This window comes from Onychostoma macrolepis, chromosome 12 (assembly GCF_012432095.1).
Source record: "Onychostoma macrolepis isolate SWU-2019 chromosome 12, ASM1243209v1, whole genome shotgun sequence".
NCBI classification, from domain to species: domain Eukaryota; kingdom Metazoa; phylum Chordata; class Actinopteri; order Cypriniformes; family Cyprinidae; genus Onychostoma; species Onychostoma macrolepis.
In genome coordinates, this window is record NC_081166.1 from 30,946,115 (window position 1) to 30,963,541 (window position 17,427).

Here is a 17,427-nt window from a genome sequence, read left to right on the forward strand (position 1 = left end):
GTTTCAAATCAATACTGTACACTGTTTGTCCCATTATTTCAACATGTTTGACGTTCAGATCATTCAAGTGGACCCTGCCAGCATTATAAAGTTAGTTTTCATTGTGATATTTGTTTGAAATTAGCCTGCGGTTGGAAAGTGATCATGTAAAAGTCCACACATTTACCATGTTTTTACCATAGTTACATAGTTTTAATGTGGTATTTGTCGTTAAATACATGGTATCCACAACACCTACCTTGTTTTACCACAGTAACTGTGTTTTTACTGTGTACTATTTGTAGTTAAAGCACAATAACACAACATTTACCATGTTTTTACCACAGTAACATAGATTTAATGTGGTATTTGTAGTTAATCACATAACTTGCCATGCCTTTAATACTTTTATGTAAAAAAAAAGTAATTCAATATTTTTTTGTCTTGCAGTTTCTTCAGATCACATACATCTCCATCTCCTACAACAACCTTTAGTGTCCAGCAGCTGTTTAAGAGCTCTCTCTCTCTCTCTCTCTGTCAGCTTTTCCTTGCCTATTTTTCTGAACTGTTTTATTCATAATTAATTTACACATTTTTGCTCTCTTTCTTCCTTTCTCTTTTTCATCATGGCATATTTTCAAAGCTCAGAATAGAATTTTGATCGGTTATGTCAAAAAGCTGCTAATATTAACAGGTAACTTGTACTGGAAGATCCCAGAGCTGAACCTGAAGAAGCTGCCAGGGAGGCTAAAGTCCTTCAAAGGTTCAACATTTTCTGTTTTCTTTGTTTCAGCTAAAAAGGAAGACCAAAGGAAGGCCTGTCGAACTCTTGTCTTGTCTTGTTTGTGGAGAGGGATGAATCTGGCCATCTTGTGTGTTTATGGAGAAGACCAAAAGCTGCAAAGGCAAACATTTCCAATGGTACGTCTGTGCTGGTCTTAACCCTTTGACTGAACTTTACGGCTGTTACATTTTGCACAGCATTTGATGTTTCTTAAACTTTGCTTTACATATCCCACGGCCCCATCAGGAAGAGCCCTCAACAAAGTCTTACGCTGTCCGTGTTGATTTTTATTGAACACATCTGTCTAAGCAAGAGTCTGCAAATGCTAGTTTAACTTGTCACGTGACAAATCAGATCTTCAATTAATTTGGCCAAATCAGATCACTATATATACTATGAGAACTGCTGTATTTTAGCATCCACACCAACAAATGATAACGTTCAGTTTATTATTATACACGCTGCAGTTAAGTTGTTGTCTGCCACTTTAAATGCTCAAGCTCTTTAAAGTCAGGTGAATTCTGATTGGCTGTTTTTATTGTTCATCAGCTGGAAAATTAAATGTTAAATGTTAAATGTCTTTTTAAATGTTAAAAAAATGAAAATAGATTCTGATGATATTGTTACTCTGTCATTAAATGTTAAATAACTGCGGTATAGACTCATGTTTAAAATAATTCATATTAATATAGCTTGATACAGCTTTTTCTAAAAAAAAAAAACCTTTTTCCTCGCATTTCGTTAAACTTAAACACACAATTCTGCCGTTCTTTGCCTATTTCTCTTCATCTTAGTCCTTTACTCCCTCACTCACTCACACATTCTTTTTGCTCTGTTGTAAGGTAAAAACAGAGAGTTCACATGATGGCCTTTTTCAGTTTTGTCAACTGAACAGCTGCTAGTGAGGGTCAGCGAGTTCTTGTCATGATGAGCCCTCGCCAGGTAAGGTTTGTAGAAAATTGTAATCAACATTTATTCATCAAATCCTCTGACCTGAAACTTTTGGTGAATGAACTTAAATATATCTGTCTTAATTTATATGTTTAATCAACAGCATTAATTAAACATGGGGTCAATAGATATTTTCTTGTTTTACAGCCAAAATGGAAGACCAAAAACACAAAGAAAATCAATCACAGCAAGCCAGTCAAAGCAGTCCTGTTGGGAATGAACATGGTCTTCTTGTGCCCAAACAGAGAAGACAGAGAACTGAAAATTTGCACATTTCCATTGGTATGTATGTATTCAAGAAATACAGTTAAATGTAGTACAGCATTTGATGTTGATCTCTCAAAGGACTCTTCAAGTCAGCAGTTATCATTTTTCACATACACATCTTTTTTCATAGCTCCTAGAATGAGCAAATCAGCTGTGCATCATCTCTGGGATTTGGGAAGGAAATTACCGAATATGGTGAGTACTGACACCTGCACCTATTCACCAACACTATTTCTCTGGAGTTATCATTGACTTATTATTTTGTCTGTTTGTTTGAAGGAGGATGAAGCCAGTTGATGAAGATATCAATTCAGTGGCCACCAAGTGAAGCACTGCTGCCTGAACCCATCAGATATCTGCTGTGAAGACTGCATTCACGAACAGCTCTACTGCGACAGCTCAGATGTTACGGCCCATAAAAGAAACTTACCAACTGAACAACTGCAAGATAGTGGTAGCCCATAGTGATAGCCCATACCTCCAACAACATTCAACAGGAATCAATGGAAAGTCCAGTGCAACAATTATAAATAATATTATATATTGTTTATTGATTTACAGCACCCTAAATGATTTTGTTCCTCCAGGACATCTACACCAGGTGGTTTGTGAAGAAAGCACGGAGGACCATCAGACTCCAGCCACTCCAACCATGGACTGCTTTCACCATTACCTTCAGCAGAACCCGCACCAGCAGACTGCGAGACAAGTTCTTTCCACAAGCAATCAGACTGAACTGAACTCGTACCATTAACACCACACACACCCCACCAACCTCTTATGCACTGCACTTCATCACTTACACTGACTGGACTCTGACTCACTATTATTCTGCACCCTGACATTCTGTTTGCACTAATTCATACTGTACTGCACTGCAAAGGTATATGTGTACTGTGATTATTGTGTTTTATTATTGTTTTAATTTCGTGCTCTCTGTATAGTATAATATTTACCATATGTTGTTCTCTACATGTATTGTGTGTGTATATATATATATATATATATATATATACATATATACATATATAGCTTTAACTACATATGTTGAATATATATTCAATATGTGTCATCCATAATGTCATGCTGCAGTTTGCACAAAAGACTTTCACCACCTGTACGTGTTCATGGTATTGTGACAATAAAGTGATTTGATTTGAATTGGTCACATTTCTTTTGTTTGTCAGTACTGTAATGTGATGGATAACAACTGCAGATTGTTCATGAAATTGAAGAAGAAGTTTATGATAGGGACATGGACAAGCAAGCAAGAGGAAGAAAACCAGGAGAGCTCTGATGATGAGAAGGAAACTGAATGTGATTCTATGATGCTCAAGACATTTCACCATGCATGCATTTGGGTGGCTTCATCTGATTATCTGATTAATATAATATGGTTTTAAATAACTATTTTTTTTATTTCTCTTGAATATGATTTGTCTTTATATGCTACTTTAGCTGTTTTTATGCTGTATCCTCCAGTAAAGTATTGCACATTGGTGTTGGATAATAAAGTATGGTGAATATTCTGTATTAAGGATGGTATTTGGTACATACACCATTTAATTTTGTAAACAATACATATAATTACCATGATTGTTTGAATTAAGACATTATCATTAGGTCATATTAATGACTCTGTTACATTAGGGGAAGGCTGAAAGATGCATTAGAAGAGACTGCATGGACTAAATTGCTACAAGCACTTCATGCATACCTGAGGATGATTTACCAGGGAAAGATCAACATGAATAGTATAATGAAGATGAGCATGTACATTACTGATGTCCAACACTTGAGTAGGACAAAAATGCAATTTTTTTGACAAGACTTTTACAAATTCAAGGTCTTTTATGCTGTGATTCTTGGCAATGCACGAATTGTATGACTTTGCACATAAACTACACACTGTCTGTCTGTACCTTGTCTTACTGAATGACACAATGGCGTAATACTGTAATAGTACAATGAAGTGTCACAATATGTATTGGTTGTTTAATTTGGTGTCTTTGTTTACTGTCAGCACTGTATTCTTGTTCTTGATCTAATTAAATAAATGGATCCCGTTCCAAATGGCGATTTTTGGGGTCCATTCTTATTCTAACTTGCCACAACTTACATAATGGCAAGTTGTTGAAAAGACAATCTAAAATAAATTTTCAGAGATAAATGCAACTCAGCACAGTTTGTTGTCCATGATGAGAATAGATCTGTGTATGTTTTGCAGCCCTTCAATCCCCAGGGGCCCAGCAGAGACCCCTGGAAGAGCAAAAAATGTAACATTTCAAATGGCTGTAAATCAAAGTCTGATTATAGTATCAAACAGAAAATTGGCAAGACAACTACTTGTGCTATGTTTACTAAATAATGTTGGACACAGTTTTCAAACATATACGGAAAGGTGGTATAAAGGTGTTTAAAAAAGTGCTCTTAGTAAAATACCAAATTTCAGCCTGTCTCTTAAATATGTCATAGATGGTTGCACAATGAACATGTTTAGATATACCTTTGTTCAAAAAAGATTGTATTTTCCCCCAATTCATTATTAAACATTTTAAACTACATTATCCATAAGCCTCTGCCATTCTATCCATTGAACGCAAAAAGACCTATTTGTAGTTCAATGAAGTTATGCTTAGGGTTAGGGTTACGATATCGATAAAGAGGTGATTTCTCACGAAATAGCAACACTTAATTGTTAACTGAAGGTATTACTGACGCATTAATAACAGCAAAACGTACTTTGCAACATTAAGCGTTTTTTAATTTGGGTTAAAAGATAATCCAATCACAGTGAGTTCTGCGAGCGCCAAGAGAAGTTCAAAGCCAATGGCAACCCAGTTGAGCAGAGGCGTCACACTTACTTGTCCATATATGGTCATCTTCCGGGTTCTTGTGGTGAATGGACCGATAATAAGATAAAGATTTATTTGTCTCCACTCAATATAAAACTGCAACAACAGATTGCATCGTGTGGTTAACCTAATTCAGCAATAGATTTGTTGATTACAGTGATTTTTTATTATTATTATTTTTTAAACAAGGGTGTAATGGTTTCCATTGTATACATTGTTTACACTAACATTAATTAATATACAATATTTAAACTCAAAGGTTTGCCTATACTTTCATTTGCTTACAAAGAAACTACAACTCTCATAATTATTCAAACAACATCAATTTTGCTTCTGTAACATTTACAGTGTATTTATAGTGTATTAAAGATATACAATTAATTACCTGTATTTCCTGGAAATGGACCCTGCAATCTTGCCAGTCTTAGATGTGCCAGTTGAACAATAGGAATAATATTAATAATAATAATAAAAATAAAATTATGAATCACACACTTTGTAGTCATTTCTCAGTGTTTATTGATATGTCAAACGTTTCCAAGACAAACATAGTGCCCAGAACAGCATTCTCTCTCTAGTTTGTCACTATGAAAAAAAAAAAATGAAAAAAAAAAAAGTAGTTGATTATGAAAATGTATCTGCAAAGACGTAATCAATTATAGTGAAATATAACAACTTAAATCAATGACTGATTGATAAAGTAATTAATGGGTACATGGAAACAAACATGTAACTAAAAAGTATGCAATATAAGAAAAAAAGTCTAATATTCAAAAAGAAAAAGAGAGTTTGTTTACAGAAAAACGTTATAAGATGCCAAATAATATTTTACAAACGGGAAGTTTTGAGCCTCCAATTGAAAAGACGTTATTTTTTTTCCCTTTAATGAACAAATAGGCCAAAAATGTATCTCCTGTAATCATTGTTTCTTCTATTGTGACTATATGCACGACAAATTAAAATGGTTGATAACAATTATAATTTTATAATTATAAAAGTCATAGTAATAGCGACAGAAGTGCTCACAGTAGAGATGGGAGTGTTGACTGTAGAGGAAAAATTAATACACATAGACATGCTAAGACTGGAAGTTGGTAGTAAAGGACTGAGAACAGATGTGAGAGCAGAGAGAGAGACAGAGATGTGGAAGCTTTTGAAAGGGCTGATATTGTGGAGAGCTGATGGAGTAGTATGTGAGAAATCCTGCAACACAGAGAGAAAGAGAATTTATCACATGAACAATTAAAATATTGACAACAACAAATGGCAGACAACAACACAACTATAGAGCGTGCTTATAATAAATAGAATACTATTGTCTGTTGGTGTGGATGCTAAATAGTTCTCATTATAGTTATTGTTCTTGGTGTGAACAGCTTTAAGTGATCTGATTTGGCCAAATTAATTGAAGATCTGATTTGTCACGTGACAAGTTAAACTAGCATTTCCAGACTCTTGCTTGGACAGATGTGTTCAATAAAAATCAACACGGACAGAAAGGCAGACTGTGAGGTGTGGACAGATATCATGTACTGTTAGAACGGGAAGAGACTGCGCCAATTTGTAAAGATTAATAAAGAATACAATTGACTTAATATAAACTTTATGATACAAACACTCTGACTACTTACAATGGGCACAATCTGCACGAGAGTTGAGGCAAAGGCCAATGACAGCAGTAAGAGTAGAAGTCGTAAAACTTTGTAGGAATATACAGTATATCATATGAATTTGCTGAAATTCTATGGATTATTACTACTTCGGCGTAAGACTTTGTTGAGGGCTCTTCCTGATGGGGCCGTGGGATATGTAAAGCAAAGTTTAAGAAACATCAAATGCTGTGCAAAATGTAACAGCCGTAAAGTTCAGTCAAAGGGTTAAGACCAGCACAGACGTACCATTGGAAATGTTTGCCTTTGCAGCTTTTGGTCTTCTCCATAAACACACAAGATGGCCAGATTCATCCCTCTCCACAAACAAGACAAGACAAGAGTTCAACAGGCCTTCCTTTGGTCTTCCTTTTTAGCTGAAACAAAGAAAACAGAAAATGTTGAACCTTTGAAGGACTTTAGCCTCCCTGGCAGCTTCTTCAGGTTCAGCTCTGGGATCTTCCAGTACAAGTTACCTGTTAATATTAGCAGCTTTTTGACATAACCGATCAAAATTCTATTCTGAGCTTTGAAAATATGCCATGATGAAAAAGAGAAAGGAAGAAAGAGAGCAAAAATGTGTAAATTAATTATGAATAAAACAGTTCAGAAAAATAGGCAAGGAAAAGCTGACAGAGAGAGAGAGAGAGAGAGAGAGCTGTTAAACAGCTGCTGGACACTAAAGGTTGTTGTAGGAGATGGAGATGTATGTGATCTGAAGAAACTGCAAGTCAAAAAAATATTGAATTACATTTTTTTACATAAAAGTATTAAAGGCATGGCAAGTTATGTGATTAACTAAGTTACAAATACCACATTAAAACTACGTTACTGTGGTAAAAACATGGTAAATGTTGTGTTTTTGTGCTTTAACTACAAATAGTACACAGTAAAAACACAGTTACTGAGGTAAAACAAGGTAAGTGTTGTGGATACCGTGTTTTAACTACAAATACCACATTAAAACTATGTTACTGTGGTAAAAACATGGTAAATGTTGTGTTACTGTGCTTTAACTACAAATAGTAACATTACACAGTAAAAACACAGTTTTCAAAGTATGTTAAGTGTTGTGTACTGTGCTTTAACTACAAAGAGTACACAATAAACACAGTAATTATAGTAAAATCATGGTTAGTGTTGTGCTTTTCAAATAGTGTGCAATTTACATAGCAGTTGTTAAATTTACATAGCAGACTATTTTATCCAAAGCTACTGTGGTAAAACCGTGGGTAAGTGTGTTTACTGTGGTTTAACTACACATACCACAGTAAAACGACAGTTACTATGGTAAAACGTGTTGTGGCCACTGGGCATTTAACAGCACTGTGATTACATTAGTTCAGAGGCATTCACAACTGATTTGTAAAGAAAACGTCAAACTGCACTTGCTTACACATTAATTGCAGACAATCAGAACGGTACCTTAAAAAACAAACCATAAAATTAAATAATGAACATACCTGGACAACGACGTACGGTGAATTGTTGGGTCACTCCTCCTTTTTTAATTAGTAACGATGGTAACGACAGTCAAAGGTCATTTGATGACGACACACCAGACAAACGAGACTGTTGTAATGTCTAAGGCTGCTAGAGGGCGCTAGATTTAAAAACGTAATAATAGGTCGTAATACGCTGCTTGCACAGACGACCTACGAGGTCGTTTTTCGGAGGAGGACAGTCTCCAACAGGAGCTAATCTGATTCTTTTAGATGTAACAACAGAGCATGAAATTCAAAGCAAAGCTTCATGGTTCCTGGATATGTCCAGAAATATATCAGACGCAAATGCTGCTATGTGGCATCGCATTGCATTGAAGCTGTGTGCATAAACCCAGTTCAAATATTGCTAACAAAAGAGTGTCATAACACGCCTTATAACTCATAAAAATGGGCACTGCGTTCCAGGGGTTGATTTTTAACAGACTTCAGCTTCAATATAACATTCAAATATAAATTTTCCATCATAAAATTATTATAACCTAAACCAAGAATGAAAGAAATATGAAACAGTTCAATATTTGTTAAGAGTATTATTTGCATAAATTATCTCATTTGTAGCTTAATTTCCATCACAACCAACAATTTTGCCTCTAATTAAACTTCTTGGTTTTAATTTGTAATTAAATTAAGTAAATAAAGTGAATGTACTTGGTTGCCGAGGTGGCAACAATGTCAGTAAAAAGACTTTTTAAATTGAAATAAAGGATTTTTATAAAAGGACCATGTTGGTGGATCTATGCAAAAAAAAGAAAATAAAGAAAGGTCAATAAGGTCTATAATAATTGGTCAAAATAATTGGTCTAAAAGGTCTATGCAAAAATTGTAAACATATTAATTGTGTTTATTTATAGGATAAATGATATAGGTTGTGTTTTAGCTATACTGGCATCACTGTCATTATGCAAACTTACTTTTATAGAAAAGAATGAGACAAGTCCAACCTGTTTTATTGCATGAACAATTGGCCAACTTGTGTCAGACCAAGAAGACACGCCAAACAGGCAATTTAAAGAGAGAGAGAGGAGACATAAGACAGCTCTCTTTCCTGGTCTTTCACTTCAGCCATGGAGTTGTCAGTGATCCTGCTCAGCTTTACAGCCATGATGTTCAGTATGGAGGGTGAGTTTGATTATGAGTATTTAAGTATGTGTGTTTGCAGAGTCAAATGTGAATCTCAACTATATTTTATTTAAAAAGGTCTAATTTTTTAAATGTGTAGAAACTCTTAGTTTCTAATGCATTCACTACACTGAATCAATAATTACCTTTATCACTGTTTTTTTTTCTTTCCATTTTCCAGTAAGAATATCAAAACTTTCTTAAAACAGGGTGCATTTACATAAAAAGCAAAACTGCATAGGTTATTACTAGCATATGTATCTATTCCTTTCAGATGAAATCCAGATTAGGCAAGTTCTTTAAAAGTTTGAAATTGTTTACTCTGCAGGCTCAAATGCACAGACAGTAAACAATAAGAGCAACACAAAATACGCAATTGGGCAAAAGGTTGGAATAATTAAGATTTTTTTCATGTTTTTTTAAAGAAGTCTTTTCTCAGGGTTTGGACAAAAATATTGTGCAGCACATCTGTTTTCAACATTGATAATAATCATAAATGTTTGTTGAGCAGCAAATCAGCATATTAGAATGATTTCTGAAGATCATGTGACTCTGAAGACTGGAGTAATGATGCTGAAAATACAGCTGCGCATCACAGAAATAAATCACAGTTTAACACAGGGGTGTCAAACTCATTTCCTAGAGGGCTGCAGCCCTGCAGAGTTTAGATGTAATCCTAATTAAACACACCTGATCCAGCTAATCAGGCTTATTTGAAGACTACATGGTATGTGTGTTGGAACAAAACTCTGCAGGGCTGCGGCCCTCCAGGAACTGAGTTTGACACCCCTGGTTTAACAGATATTCACATAGAAAACAGCTACTTTAAATTGTAATATTTTTTTTCACAATATTACAGTTATTTTACTGAATTTTAGATCAAATAAATGCAGCTTTGGTGAGTATAAGAGACTTCTTTCAAAAAACTTATTCCAAACCTTTGACTGGTAGAATATATTGTGTATACTGTGCACATTGCGGTAAACTGTTTTTTTTATTTGTAATCTATAATTTAGTGGCTGCAGACTGTGGAGTAGCTCCTCTAAATATGCGTGTAGTGGGTGGCAGTGATGCCCCTGCGGGTAACTGGCCCTGGCAGGTCAGTGTCCACTACAAGAGCAGACACATCTGTGGAGGAACCCTGATCCACAGCCAGTGGGTGATGACCGCCGCGCACTGCATCGTCTCGTAAGAAGTGCTGCTGCATGACTCTTCAATCTTTAGCAGCTTAAAACAATAGTTCACCCCAATATTAATATTTGCTTAACATTTACTCACCTTCAGGTCATCCAAAATCAGGATGAGTGTGTTTCTTCATCAGGTTTGTAGAAATGTGTCGCTGCATCAGTGTCTCAGCAATGGATGCTCTGCAGTGAATGGGTGCCGTCAGAATGAGAGTCCAAACAGCTGATAAAAACATCACAATAATCCACAGCATCAGTTAACATCTGGAGAAGACAAAAGCTGAAACTAATCCAGCATTTTAACATCAAGCCACTGCATCTGGCTAAAATATGAGTCCTCTATACATACTATTGCTTCCTTCAAATTTGTTCTGATGAAGAAGCAAACTCATCTACATCTTGGATGGCCTGCTCTATAAATGTTCTGCATTTTATTTTTATCTTTGGGTGAATTATTCATTTAAGTTTTAAACCGTTTTAAACTGTTTCCATAAGACTGGTAGCAAATTTACTGAAACTTGTCTCTATCTTAAGCAAATGTTTATTCTCTCTATTCACAACAGTACTAACCCCAACAGCTGGACACTGTACTTGGGAAGACAAACCCAGGTCACATCTGCTGCCAACCCAAATGAAGTAAGAATTGGTATTCAGTCCATCACCGTCCATCCAAAGTACAACAACACACTGTTTAATAATGACATCTCCCTGATGAAACTGAGCCAGCCTGTGACCGTCACTCCATACATTCGTCCGGTCTGCCTGGCGTCTAAAGCGAGCGTCTTCCACAACGCCACACTCTGCTGGGCTACAGGCTGGGGAAACATCGGCAAAAACCGTGAGTGCACCAGAGCCAGTCATTCACAACTTAAAGATATGTGTTTGAAGCGCATTTTAATGCACAGGGTAACATTTCTACAGTTCTAACTTCTAGAAAAACAACTCTGCATTAATTAATTACTCAGTAGATTTCATATTTTAATATATGTAGCTTTGACAGCCTGAGAACACCAGTGAATCTCTTGAAATCTAAGAACATGTCTAGCCAGGTCACATTTCACCCCAAATCAAAAAAACAAAACAAAACCAGAGTAAAATTGTGTGTATATTTTTCTTAAGAAAACAATCTATTCAGAACAACTTTAATTACTGTAATAAAAAGTAAATTAGGAATATAAATCATTTTACTCACTTTAATTAATGTTGGTTTAAAACTACTTTTACTTTATTGCATTAAGATAAAAAATGCATAGTTACTTGGGTAGGAATGAGGGAATATTGATTTGGTAATTACGTGAGCTGCTATTTTGCGCAGATTAATCTTGTGGTTTGAAGAGTCATACACTGCAGTGTTAATTATTCATCAATGACATTTTTTCACCAACGAAAATGAGACCATAACTAAATAAAAGCTTGTTTTGAATGACAAACACTATGACGAAAATGTATTTACATTTTCATCAATGAATAAAAATGAGATGAAATGTTAGGGAGGAAACAATCTGGTAGAGATCCAGTCAGAACGAATCTTCTGTGTAGAAGGGAGGGTAGATGCGCAGATTTAAACTGCATCGCTCTGATCTACACTTCTTGCACGTCTCATAAAACGTTGAAAAATGTCAACATCTGGGAGTAAGAGAAGAGCAGACATATTTGAAAAGTGTGACGACACGAAAGAGAACTCAGTTCGGTTCGGTTTTCTGAGCACACACAACCGAATCACGCACACAGAAGAGAGCCTCTCACACAGCGGAGAGAGTAAACAATCGGAAAAAAGAAAGTTGAAAAGTTAACGTGAGTCTCAGGTTAAGCGTTTTGAAAGCTACTATCCCTATGTTTTTAAGTTAGGCCAGGTTTAGGGATGAATGGGGTCGTTATGGTTAGGTTGAGGTTAATTCAGGGCAATTATATCTTTATTTCCTACTGAGAGGGAAATGTGCAAGACACTTCTTCAGCGGTGTACCTCAGACTCTCCTCTGAGGCGGCCCACCTTGTGATCACTCATAGCCAATTTCTATTAGTGTTTGATCAGAATCACAGTTTGTGTTTGTTGGGTTCTGGGATGTGCTTGGAAATGGGGCATTAGGTCTTTACTAATTAAGGTTTTTTAGGGCCAAGTTTATTTCAGTCAAAATAAATTATACATTAAAGAGTGGCATGTTGTTTTCAAGGGATTTTTAAATCAAAGATTCTCTTTTTTTGGCTAAAAGTTAAACTTTTCGTGTTGAATTTGGAGGTTTTTTGGTGTATATTTAGCTGAAAAATTCTAAGGGCTAATCTTTTTTTTATGAAAAATTGTAGGGATATCAATCAGTGTGTTGTGTGGTGGGTGCTAATTACCATAGAAGACTGGGCTCCAATCAGAGCTGGGTAGATTACTTACAAATTGTAATCCGTTACTGATTCCAAATTATATCACACAAATTGTAGTCAGTAACGTAATCCATTACATTACACATTTCAGGTAATATAATCAGATTACTTATGACCTATCTCGTTTATCACATTGATTTAAACAGGATAATCTTGTACCATAATTATGTAAAAATACAAAGAGTGAGATACAGGGCCGTCACTAGGAATTCTGGGCCCTGTGCACTGAATTTGCTATATTGTACATTTACTGAACAAAATGTTTTACTTACATTTTGTTCAGTAAAATGTAAAATAACGTTCTGGGGTTACAATTTGGACCTGGACAAATCGAGTCCATCCGGCTCACAAATTCCACCTTGAATGTTTTGTTGGGTCATAGGGCCTTCAGTTGGATGCTTCTCCCTCAAGTGATATTTTGTTAACACCGCTAGGTTGCCCGATATACAAAACAAAAGAAGAAAAGGCAATTACAGTATTGTTCAAAATAATAGCAGTACAATGTGACTAACCAGAATAATCAAAGTTTTTAGTATATTTTCTATTGCTACGTGGCAAACAAGTTACCAGTAGGTGCAGTAGATTCTCAGAAAACAAACAAGACTCAGCATTCATGATATGGACCCCCTTATGGCTGTGCAATTGGGCAATTAGTTGAATTAGTTGAAAGGGGTGTGTTCAAAAAAATAGCAGTGTGGCATTCAATCACTGAGGTCATCAATTTTGTGAAGAAACAGGTGTGAATCAGGTGGCCCCTATTTAAGGATGAAGCCAGCACTTGCTAAACATGCATTTGAAAGCCTGAGGAAAATGGGTCGTTCAAGACATTGTTCAGAAGAACAGCGTAGTTTGATTAAAAAGTTGATTGGAGAGGGGAAAACCTATAAAGAGGTGCAAAAACTTATAGGCTGTTCAGCTAAAATGATCTCCAATGCCTTAAAATGGAGAGCAAAACCAGAGAAACGTGGAAGAAAACGGAAGACAACCATCAAAATGGATCGAAGAATAACCAGAATGGCAAAGGCTCAGCCAATGATCACCTCCAGGATGATCAAAGACAGTCTGGAGTTACCTGTAAGTACTGTGACAGTTAGAAGACGTCTGTGTGAAGCTAATCTATTTTCAAGAATCCCCAAAGTCCCTCTGTTAAAAAAGGCATGTGCAGAAGAGGTTACAATTTGCCAAAGAACACATCAACTGGCCTAAAGAGAAATGGAGGAACATTTTGTGGACTGATGAGAGTAAAATTGTTCTTTTGGGTCCAAGGGCCACAGGCAGTTTGTGAGACGACCCCAAACTCTGAATTCAAGCCACAGTACACAGTGAAGACAGTGAAGCATGGTGGTGCAAGCATCATGATATGGGCATGTTTCTCCTACTATGGTGTTGGGCCTATTTATCGCATACCAGGGATCATGGATCAGTTTGCATATGTTAAAATACTTGAAGAGGTCATGTTGCCCTATGCTGAAGAGGACATGCCCTTGAAATGGTTGTTTCAACAAGACAATGACCCCAAACACACTAGTAAATGAGCAAAGTCTTGGTTCCAAACCAACAAAATTAATGTTATGGAGTGGCCAGCCCAATCTCCGGACCTTAATCCAATCGAGAACTTGTGGGGTGATATCAAAAATGCATACAACTAAATATTAGTTTAGTGATTCACAGGATTGCTAAATCCTAGAAACAAAAACGTTTGTACAAAATAGTTTTGAGTTTGTACAGTCAAAGGCAGACACTGCTATTTTTTTGAACACACCCCTTTCAACTGATTGCCCAATTGCACAGCCTTAAGAGCGTGCATATCATGAATGCTGGGTCTTGTTTGTTTTCTGAGAATCTACTGCACCTACTGGTAACTTGTTTGCCACATAGCAATAAAAAATATACTAAAAACCTTGATTATTCTGGTTAGTCACATTGTACTGCTATTATTTTGAACAATACTGTATCTGCAAAAACCCATCAACACACCGGATATGATGTAAATACAGAACTACAGAAGAATGCAGTTTCCCAGGAAATCTGTCCCAACAGTTTTAAGAATATTGTAATTACCGTCATATATTATACAATGTATTGTAATTTATTAATTAATTTATTTTTTGATTTTGTGGTGAAATGAGACATGGGCATGTTTTTGTCATTTTTATTTATTTTTTATTTATGTTCTTTCTCTGTGAGTAGTTGTATGAGGATTCTCATTTATTATTTATTCTTTATTCTTGTAGTAGCCTTGTTATTTTTAATGTAAGAGCAGGTGCAGCTATTTGTAACTTGAATATGCAAATGTAGCAGCTTCTACTGTAGTTATTTACTGATAGTGTATAAGGAATCAGAAGTCTTGCATATTCACAGAAAATAGCTTGCTTCCGTGTTGCAAAATATTTTCTTATTTATATTTATGCTTTACTTATTTTCTTATCATACATAGTGTTCCCATTTTCATGCTAAAAAAGAAGAAAATCTGACCACCTGTTGTGGTCACAGCTGCTAGACTGAGGGTGTTATGGGTCTTCCTTTAGTGCTGTTGTGTTCCTAACTCTCCGAGTCTGTGTTTGACAGAACCGTTGCCGGCTCCGCAGGCTCTTCAGGAGGTGCAGGTCCCGGTCGTGGGAAGCTCACAGTGCAGCTGCCAGTATAAACCAGTAGGTGACGCTACAATCACAGCACAGATGATCTGTGCAGGGAGAGCAAACAAAGGGATCTGTCAGGTGAGCAAAAGGGTAGTTGTGATCTCACAATCTTGACTTTTTTTCTTGCAGTTCTGAGAAGAATTCAGAATTGCTAGATGTCAGCTTGCAACTGAGAGATATAAACTTCTGAGAAGAAAAATCAGAACTGTGAGACATAAACTGTGTGAAAAAAGTCAGAAATGTGAGATATAAACATGCAATTTTGAGAAGAAAAGTCAAAACTGTGATATATAAACTCTCAATTATGAGGAAAGAAGTCTATTTTTTTTTAATAAGTATTGTGAGAATCTCATAGTTGTTAATTATGCACCCACAGCAGTCTCAATTGCAAGTGACACTTGCAATCTCACACTTTTGACTTTTTTCCTCAAACTGCGAGTTCGTATCTTGTTACAACTGTGACTTTTTTTCCTCCAGAATCTCAGAATTGTCAGAATTGTGAGATACAAACTCAAATGGTGAAATGTGAGATAAAAAGTTGCAGTTGCCATTTAAATTTTTTTTTATTCCTTGGCAATAACTTTTTTGGTTTAGCAATCAAGCAGTGATCAATGTAACATTTGTTGTTAATTACAAGTCTCCTGAAGCCGTATGATTGCAGCTGCACCAGGAATGGACCAAAAGTGTGAACTATTCGTTTAAAGCACCACAGCGGTTGTGTTTCTCTGTCTGCAGGGAGATTCTGGAGGTCCCTTACAGTGCAAACAGGGTTCTGTGTGGGTCCAGGCTGGAATCACCAGCTTTGGGACGAGTCTGGGCTGCGCCAAAGAAGGTTTCCCAGAGGTGTATTCACGTGTCTCTGAGTTCCACACGTGGGTCACGGAGAACGTGGAAGGAGCCGCCATTGGCTTCGTGACCTTTTCGTCCAACGGCACAGACGGCAGCTTCACATGCTCTGCCACACTTCAGCTCTCACGCTACTCTAATTTGATCATTTTCTTCATGACGCTTATCTCACACTTACAGTCACTTTAAACTGACTCACACACGCGTGCAACAGGGTACGGGTAACAGAATAGTGTCTGAGAGAGGGTGTCAAAGAGAAAATGCACAGAAATTCTGAACAACTTGGAAAAAGGGCAAAATGCTAAGAAGAAAAAAAAAAAAAAAAAAAAGCAATTGGAAAAATTAAAGCTCATGAGTGAATCACCAAAAAGTCCTTGCTCTGTTTTCCGTGACCAGTCAGCCTCTACTGGAAACATAACTACATCATTGTGAGGAGAAATCATTTTTTATTGCAATCAATTCAAAAGTGTCACGCTATTAAAGTGGATGTTGGCGAGTAGTTTTTATACAGAGCACTTCCCACAACTTGTGGGAAGTTCTGATGATTCAAGTTGCGTTGGAAATATTGTGCAAATTGAACACAAATGAACACCAACACAATGTCATAATTGTGAGTGAGAAACTTTTCTTAAGCCCAGAGATTCTGGTCTGTCAGTGAGCAAAATTAAAAGGGACACAACAGATGCAGCATCTGTAATGATGGTAAATTTCTTGAAATTCATGATTTTTTTTTTACATTTACAATAAAACCAGCAAAGTTGCATGTACAAAAATATGACATTATAGTACAATTACGATAATTATGATCAAATATGTAATGATTACATTTACAGCACCTACAAATATAATAAAAACTTAAAAAACACATCTGATGCACGTTCTTTATTCATCATTTTGTAGAAGCAGAGTGCGAGATGAGAAGTCATAATTACTTCCCAACTTGTAAATACCCATCTAAAAGAAAATGTAGAACTGAAAGCTCAGGTCTCATAAAGCCTGTCAAGAAATGTTTGAGTCAAATTTCACTCCATAATCATAAGAAAACAAGGACCAATTAGGGCCATTATTTTTTTAATGACATTTTAGCCCCCAGATCTCATTACAATAATGTGCTGTGACATCTTACTTTTGATATTTTAAATTTTTTATTATTTTTAAGTCAAACATTAAATGCAGCAGAACAAATACTACAAATATGTGTACATATTTTTAAATATATCATTTTTAATTTAATATATTTAATATTTCATTTTTCAAAGAGTCAAATGTGACATTT

General features: G+C 36.0%; 1 protein-coding gene and 1 long non-coding RNA gene across 3 annotated transcripts; both read left to right on the forward strand.

The window, feature by feature from the left end:
* Positions 1–333: 333 nt before the first annotated feature.
* On the forward strand, positions 334–3,098 carry LOC131551275 (uncharacterized). Its single transcript, XR_009273721.1, has 6 exons — positions 334–673; positions 773–900; positions 1,606–1,705; positions 1,862–1,996; positions 2,112–2,176; positions 2,261–3,098. It is a non-coding gene; the product is annotated as an uncharacterized LOC131551275 (long non-coding RNA).
* A 6,768-nt stretch (positions 3,099–9,866) lies between these two features.
* zgc:123217 (uncharacterized protein LOC641414 homolog) lies at positions 9,867–17,016 on the forward strand. 2 transcript variants are annotated; one of them, XM_058793886.1, is made up of 6 exons: positions 9,867–10,007; positions 10,126–10,297; positions 10,857–10,929; positions 11,020–11,131; positions 15,235–15,383; positions 16,041–17,016. In XM_058793886.1, exons 2-6 carry the CDS (start codon positions 10,158–10,160, stop codon positions 16,338–16,340), a joined length of 774 nt encoding a protein of 257 aa, XP_058649869.1. In that variant the 5' UTR covers positions 9,867–10,007; positions 10,126–10,157; the 3' UTR covers positions 16,341–17,016. The 2 variants fall into 2 exon arrangements, with proteins under 2 accessions (XP_058649869.1, XP_058649868.1); XM_058793885.1 differs by having other exon boundaries at positions 10,857–11,131.
* Positions 17,017–17,427: the final 411 nt, after the last annotated feature.

Excerpts from the sequence above, each read along its gene's own strand:
- zgc:123217 (XM_058793885.1), top strand. The coding sequence starts at position 10,158 with ATGCGTGTAGTGGGTGGCAGTGATGCCCCTGCGGGTAACTGGCCCTGG. Across the intron at positions 10,298-10,856 it reads GCCGCGCACTGCATCGTCTC|TACTAACCCCAACAGCTGGA; the intron begins GTAAGAAGTGCT and ends TATTCACAACAG. Across the intron at positions 11,132-15,234 it reads GGGAAACATCGGCAAAAACC|AACCGTTGCCGGCTCCGCAG; the intron begins GTGAGTGCACCA and ends TGTGTTTGACAG.